At 39.4% G+C, this 7,500-nt stretch overlaps 1 protein-coding gene and 1 long non-coding RNA gene across 17 annotated transcripts in view; one reads left to right on the forward strand and one right to left on the reverse strand.

Moving 5' to 3' along the window:
- The window catches only part of LOC124953090 (tyrosine-protein phosphatase Lar), a 485,939-nt gene that overhangs the window by 275,321 nt on the left and 203,118 nt on the right, over positions 1-7,500 (reverse strand). For 14 of the 16 annotated variants that reach the window (XM_047503993.1, XM_047503992.1, XM_047503990.1 and 11 more), the window contains one exon: positions 1,541-1,679. In XM_047503993.1, coding sequence (XP_047359949.1) covers positions 1,541-1,601 — 61 coding nt within the window. In that variant the 5' untranslated portion in view covers positions 1,602-1,679. Of the gene's footprint in view, positions 1-1,540; positions 1,680-2,912; positions 3,056-3,335; positions 5,418-7,500 lie in introns of those variants that run through there. The other 2 variants (XM_047503994.1, XM_047503995.1) reach the window with 2 other exon arrangements.
- Positions 6,294-7,500, forward strand: part of LOC124953095 — a 55,191-nt gene continuing 53,984 nt past the window's right edge. The window contains exon 1 of the long non-coding RNA XR_007102114.1: positions 6,294-7,094. This is a non-coding gene — a long non-coding RNA (uncharacterized LOC124953095). The remainder of the gene's footprint in view (positions 7,095-7,500) is intronic.

Raw genomic sequence — 7,500 nt, forward strand, 5'->3', positions numbered from 1 at the left:
AAATGCCGGGGGGTATGTATCATCGTCATTACGGACTGGGCGTAAAGCTCCGCTGGATTAGCCAACTGCCGCGACAGATTAGCGCTTAATGATCGCAAACCAAAACTGATTCGAAGTACCGAAACTCTCTCTCTCTCTCTCTCTCTCTCTCTTTCTCTCTCTCCCCTTCTCTTTCTCGTTATTGCTACATCTGAGAGAGAAAGAGAGAGAAAGATAGATCGAGATCGTACGTTTTCTTCGATTCGGTTCGTACATTTGATAATACAATTTTTTACAAAGAAGAAGAAAAAAAGACCTCGATTTCGTGTTTTTTTTTTTTTTTTTTTTTTTTTTTTTTTTTTTTTTTTTTTTTTTTTTTTTTTTTTTTTTTACCTGGAAAAAGAAAAAAAATAAATATACATGTATATACATATACACGTATATTGTAAGATGAAAATAGAATAAGTAGAAGACCCAAGCCTAATTAGCGTGTTGCCTCGTTTCGTCGTTTGCGTCTTATCGTAGTACGGTCACTTCAGTCCTTAAAAAGTCCATAACCCTTTGCATTCGTTGGCCTCCAATTCGACGAACAAAACTCATTTATCCCCAACGAGTTTTCGAACGAGTAACACCACAACATTCTTCCTTCGAATATCTCTCCTTCCTTTTATCCTCGTATTCACGAGGATTTGCTCCGTATAAACGGTTAACGGAGATCAGGATTCGTCGAACGGACAAACAACACGATTCGATTCTTTTACGACTATATCTCTCCATTCGAGAAATCGCGAATGGATACCCAACCACCGACGGCGGTGGTGGTGCTTCGAAAAACAAAGAAAAAAAAAAAAGAAAAAAAAAGAGAAAAAAGAAAAAAAAAAGCAAAAAAAAGGAAGAAAGAAAAAACGCCACGAAAATTCGAACGGTATTGTCGACGACACCCTTCGTTCCCGATTGATTTACGAATTTGTCCTTCTTCCCCGTTTTATCGACGGGAATCGAATTTTTCTCTCCTTTTTTCTTTCGTTTATTTCTTTTTGCGTTCTTTTTTTTTTTTCTTCTTTTTTTCCTTTCTCACGCACGAAATATTCGACGCCCGTTAGAGAACGAACGAGAAGGAAAAAGAAAAAAAAAAAAAAAAAGAAAAAAGAAAAAATAATATACATATATATAAACCACGGAAACGCGAGATAGTCGCGAAAATGAAAATGGCGACGCAAACGAAATGGTATTCCGGTTTCTCTTATATGACTAACATGCAAGAATGCAATTGAAGACAAATAATTTTCTCGTTGGGTTCGACTCTTCTCGACGAAACACCATGGACGCATTTAACAACAAAGTCTCACGGAATATGTCTTTATTCAGTTCGTTATCAGTTCAGATGATAAGACAGTCTGGTCGTTGTTGGTTGAATTGTCCACAATCGTTTACACAGTCTCCAGCGTCCATTTGTTTGATGTTTTATACATCGTCGCGTGCTCGGAGAAGAGTCTTTTTTTTTTTTTTTTTCTTTTTAATTTTAAACGCACTTAATATTTTTCTCTGGTCGATTACTCACCACCATTCTGCGCGATAATCGGGTCGATTGCCACCAACAGAACGAGGAAGATAGGAGTCATATTGACCACCCTCTTTCTCGTCTTTCCTCGGTCACCCGTGATCACTGCACACTTAACAACACCGTCCCGGTGTGGCACCTATGAAAAAAAAACAAATCACCCTCGTCAAATAACATACCACCTTTCACTTTAGGCCCTCAATTCATTATCACAAAAGGGCCGAACGACGAATTGGTAGAGTGTAGACGTGTAAATCGACGTATTGGACGATGAAAAAAAAAAAAAAGAAGAAAGAAAAGAAAAGAAAAAAATAGAGAAAAGAAGAAGAAAAAAAAAAAGAAGAAACAAATAAGAAAACAAAGAACGAAGCAAAAAAGTGATCTTGATCTCTTCCACCAAACTTTTTCACTGTTGATCTCTTACGTTCGAGATCCGACACGATATCGTACGATAACGATAACAATAGCGGAAGATTTTATTCTCGAGCGGTATATATATATATATTGACTCTTATTTTATCGTCCTCTCTCTACTTGTTTGTAAGTATTGTCCTTAAGTATCATACGAAAAGGAAGAAGAAGAAGAAGAAGAAGAAGAAGAAAGGAATATTAAAATTATATATATATACATATATATATATATATATATATATATATATATATATATATATAATATAAGAGGGATGATGCTGCTTTTAAAGCGTGAGTTATTCGTACAGAAAAAAAAAAATAAAAACACAAAAAAAAAATATTTGTGCTTTTGAACTAGCAAAGATTAAGAACGACGCGATAAAAAAAAAAAAGAAAAAGAAAATCGGAGACGCACGGCTATTCGAAAGGTATCACTGAGAGAAAGATATGTACATATATATATATATATATATATATATACATATAATGCAAATATGTCGGCTTTCAAAGGAATACGCCTTCGTAACTTGACTATGTCGAAAGGAATCCCACGAATGTTGTTCCTTCGAGTTTCAAATCCCCCCTCCCATTCCCACTACATCACTCCCCTTTTCGTTTTTGCCCTCTTCGCTTACTAACGTTAAAGAGATCGCGTTTTCCTTGATCGCGTTCTCCAACCTGAGAACCGATAGCTCGATTTTTCCCGAATTTATTTACATCCTTTCTCCATCCCCCAAACCTCTACCCTTTTCCTTCTTCTTCATCTCTCTCCTCCCTCTATCCGTGTTCGTATGCATCAACGAATAAGACGATTCTTTGGATAACATCGACAATCGATTTCAAAGGCTCTTTTTTGAAAAAACGCCGACTCGGTAACGACCGAAAGAGAGAAAACTCGATACGAATCCTCTTCTCTCTTATTTCACTTCTTCTTCTTCTTCTTTTTATTCTTAAGAGTCACCTCCTCGATACAGATCCTCCTCTCACTGGAGGAACTGGCTGTTCTTCCGATTAGAAGCTTCTTTTTCTTTCTTTTTTCTCTCTTTTTCCTTTTTTCCGTCTCGCTCGTTCTCTCTCTCTCTCTCTCTCTCCTTCTCACTTACTCTCACTCTTATTGTTCTTTTATCCTATCGATTTATTTTCGAAAAAAAAAAAAAAAAAAAAAAAAAAAAAAAAGAAAAGAAAGGAAAAGAAAAAAGAAAAATGAATGAAAAAGAATCGTAACCACCGACCGACGTACTCGAGCGAGTAACTTTTACTTTTTTTTTATCTTTCGTCGCACGAAAGACAAAGAGAGAGAGAGAGAGAGAGAAAGAGAGAGATGATGACAAAGGACGAAGAAACGAGAAAACGCTCTTATATCGTTTCCTCCTTCCATTATTACGTTTTTAGCTTCCTCAGCAAAGCTTCCTCATCCTTGGCGGCGACGCTTCTCGAAACGATTATCTCGACACTTTCTTTCTGTGATTCCACGACCATCCCATATTTTTTCGGGTTCTCTCGCGCTATGGCCGAACTAACGGCAGAGAGAATCCTTTTCCTCCTTAATCGAGGAAGGATTTTCAAGGAACGAACCGAGGGTTAGCTTCTTCTTTCGCTTCCTCTTGCTCTTCCTCCTCCTCTTCTTCTTCTTCTTCTACCTCCTCCTCCTCCTCCACCTCCTTCTTCTCCTTCTCCTCCTTCTCCTCTTTCTCCTCCTTCTTCTTCTCCTCCTTCTTCTCCTGCCACTTCTCCTCTTCTTCCTCTTCTTCTTCCTCCGTTCCTCGTTACCTCGGACCCGCCGAGCATCGGATTAGACCGCGAAATTTCTCAAATTCTCACTCGTCCGTTAAGAGGGTTAAATCGCAACGTTTATACGCCATGACTATCTTCCTCCCTGGCTTTACCATCCTCTTTACCACCTAAACTATTCATTTTCTTCTCCTCTCCTTCTCCGTTTAATTTCTTTTCTCCTTTTCCTTTTCTCTTCTCTCTTCCCTTGTTTCTCTCTCTCTTTTTTGTTTCTTTGGTTTTGTTTTCCTCTTTTATTTATTTACTTTTTTTTTTTCATTTCCTCTTATTTCTCTTTTCTTTCCCTGTTCTCTTCCCCCCCCCACTTTTCTTTTTTTTTTTTTTATCTTAACTTCTTCTTAACTCCAACAGCAACGTTTTATGCGGCATAACTTTAAGCCGCTTTAAGTCTTCCGACGAAATCTTTAAAAACTTCCTATCTCTCCTCTCTCTTTCTTTCTCTCTCTCTCTCCCTTTCTCTCTCTCTCTCTCTTTATCTATCTATCTATCTGTCTATCTGTCTGTCCATCTATCTCTTGCTCCGTGTCTTCTTCCTTTATTATTTATAATTCCTTGATAATTCTTGACGGGGTATAACTCGAAAGCATTTGAGACGAACGAAATTTCCGACGGATGTCTTTTTCCAAATACTTTACGCCGATTAAACGAGACGCACAAGTGTACATAGGTAAAAATATGTATACACCGTTCGACTTCATCAAAACTTTCTCGTATTTATTATTTCAACGTGATCGATTGAAAGAGGAAAGGGGGAAGGAAAAAAAAAAAAAAACAGAGAAAGAAGTAAATAAAAAATGTCTCGTGAATACAACAAAGATCGTTCTCGTACACTCGCGAAATCGTCATAACGATTAACGAAAACTCACGACGTATATATACTTTTTTTTTTTTTCGAGTTATCGAAAGCAAAAAAAAAAAGAAAAAGTTCTCTCTCTCTCTCTCCTTGAAAGAGAAAACTTTCGATCGTCTTCTTATAATCCTTAGGTCCTTCTTCTCGTTCCTTCTTTCTTTTCTTTTTTAATTTGATCTATGTCCTTTATCTCTCTCTCTCGCCCATTTGAAAACTATTAACGCATCCAGTTCACCGATGATCCTTTAAAACCGCACAACCTTCCTTCCTTCCTTCCTTGCTTTCTTTCTTTCTTTCTTTCTTTCTTCCTCCGCGACACCCGACGCCCGACGTCCTATTTTTTATTTCATTTTATACTCTCTATTTCTCTTTCTCTCTCTCTCTCTCACATGTCAACGTTGTCGCACGACGAAACGATGGGAACAAATTTAATCCCATTCCCACGACCATCTTCTAATATGACGTCGTCCACGAGCACCTCTTTCATTTTTCCGACAGCCGGTATTATATAATAATTAATATTAAATCTTTAACACCAATGCACCATCAAAGTCCAACGAATTCATCGAACAGTAATTATTATCCTATTGATATCTATCGAATTTTTTTTCGAACACGTATACTTCTCTCCTCTTCTCTTCTGGCCTCGTTAATTGACAATTATTGGACGATTGTTAGCCAGGATCGTGTCAAACTATCTTTCCTCTTCTATCGTTTGACGATCGAACGACGATATATTCGTTTGAAAAAAAAAGGGTTTAGAAAAGGAGTGAGAAAGGGAAAGACAAAGAGAGAAAGAGAGAGAGAGAGAGAGAGAGAGAGAGAGATAGAAAGAGAATGGGATGATGATGAAAAGAAACAGGAAAAGAGAGAAAGAGAGAGAGAGAGAGAGAGAGAGAGAGATAAAGGAAGAGAAAGAGACAAGGGGGAAAGGGAGAGAGAGAGAGAGAGAGAGAGAGAAAAAATATTCCCAACGATATACAACGCGTAAGCGCGAATTAAAAAATTCCCGGCGAGTATGTTAAGACCGCGTTGAGGGTAGTTTTCTGAACGCGCGCTGCGGCCTGACTGACTCACCCCCATACCCCCCGACTGCACCCCCTCCGTTCTTACCGGAAGCCTCACGCGCATGCGCACGACCCCAACGACTTCGCGATCATCCCCTCACGTACGAATTCGCGCCAGGCGAGATTTCATAGCCGATCGAAAGACTTTTCGCCGTTTCTTCTTTATCTCTATCTCCCTCTCTCTCTCTCTCTCTGTTCCATTTCTTTTCTTTCTTTTTTATTTTCTCTCTCTTTCCCTTTTTCTCCAGAAGCAATCTCTCTCTTCATCCTCATTCCTTTTAACTCACTTCTCTTCACGTACCGTAATTTTCATCTCGTTTTCAGTCTTTTGTCTCGTTTTCATCGAATAGCTCACGGAGGGTCTCGAATTTTGAACGTGCCGACAGGGAACGTGACTCGGTTTTTCGTGAGTTTCATCCTTGAGTAAGAGGATTTTCGAGGGATGACTTTCGAGAAAAGAGGAGGAAGAAAGTGATAGCGCAAGGAGAAATAGACGGTTGGAAGGAGTAGTATGATAGTAGTAGAGCGACGTAAAGAGAGGTGGGGGTGTGTGAGTATGTATACGATGGTACCATGTATACGCAGCCGGGTGTGCTAGAGGGGTGCGGGAACGGTGCGGGAAGAAAAGGTAGAAGTAAAACGTTCCGAACGGGATAGCCGCTGCATCTGGTAGGGGTCGTTTCAGGCACGCTTTCAAAGCGACGCATGCGTCCAGCGAGTAAGGGGGATGTCCGGGGTGAGCCGTCGTATTCTGCCAACCCGACGTATCGCAGTTTCTACCTTGATGTTTGTCCGCGTGGTACTACTCCCAGGGACCTGTCGCGATATGCATCTCCCATGGTCCAACAAGCCGGCCACGAGGATGTTTAATAAATCACGAAAGTAACGATAATTGATATAACCGGTCGTCAAATGCCGTGAAATTAATTTGATAGAGAAAGAGACGCGAAGAGTGGAAGCAGGAGTCAAGGAACTAATAGAAAGAGAGATAAAGAGAAAATGCTTCTTCCCCTTCGAGCTTTTTCTCAGAGCTTTCGTTGTTCTCGCCGGGCGAATCGAAATAAAAAATAAAATAAAATAAAATAAAATAAAAAAAGAAATAAAAAGAAATAAAAAAATAAAAAAAAAAAAAATAAAAAGAGAACTATAAGAAAAAAAGAGGAGAAAAAACTCGGACCGTTCGTCGTCCAACCGCGAAACTCAGAGGGCACCTGGGAGTACGTTAGACGTCTGCGTAGAAACGAAATGGAGATATATATATATATATATATATAGAGAGAGAGAGAGAGAGAGAGAGGGAGAGAGAGAGAAAGAGGGAGGGAAGGGAGAGAGAGAGAGAGAGCGGGAAAAAGAAAAAAAAAATAGAAAGAGAACAAATTCGAAAAGAGAGAAAGACAGGCATACACATACTGGTTGGGGACCATTTTTCTGTGAGGTAAGTGTACGGGTATACTTTTGTTTTGCAAGTGTGCAAGTGTGTCTATCCACGACCGTCCTGTATCTTCCTTGGCATGCGACGTAAACGATATAGAGTTTACTCCACTCTACCCCGCGCCTAGCTCGCAAACTCTTCGATGAACGTGATAGGAACGGCCGGGATCGTGTCTTTACCACCACTCTCCTCTACACAATCCCATCCCATTCCATCTCTATATACCTATCCCTATCTCCACCCTTACACCCATCCCCACCACCAAAATTCTCGTATCTTCGGTCAAATGTTTTCTTGTTTTTCTTTGCGAGTAGCAGTGAAACGCTACGAGGATTTACATTTCGAGTCAATACCATTTTCACGCAAACAGTAGTATTTGTGTCTAAAGTGATTGATAGATTGATTTATT

This window comes from Vespa velutina, chromosome 11 (assembly GCF_912470025.1).
Source record: "Vespa velutina chromosome 11, iVesVel2.1, whole genome shotgun sequence".
NCBI classification, from domain to species: domain Eukaryota; kingdom Metazoa; phylum Arthropoda; class Insecta; order Hymenoptera; family Vespidae; genus Vespa; species Vespa velutina.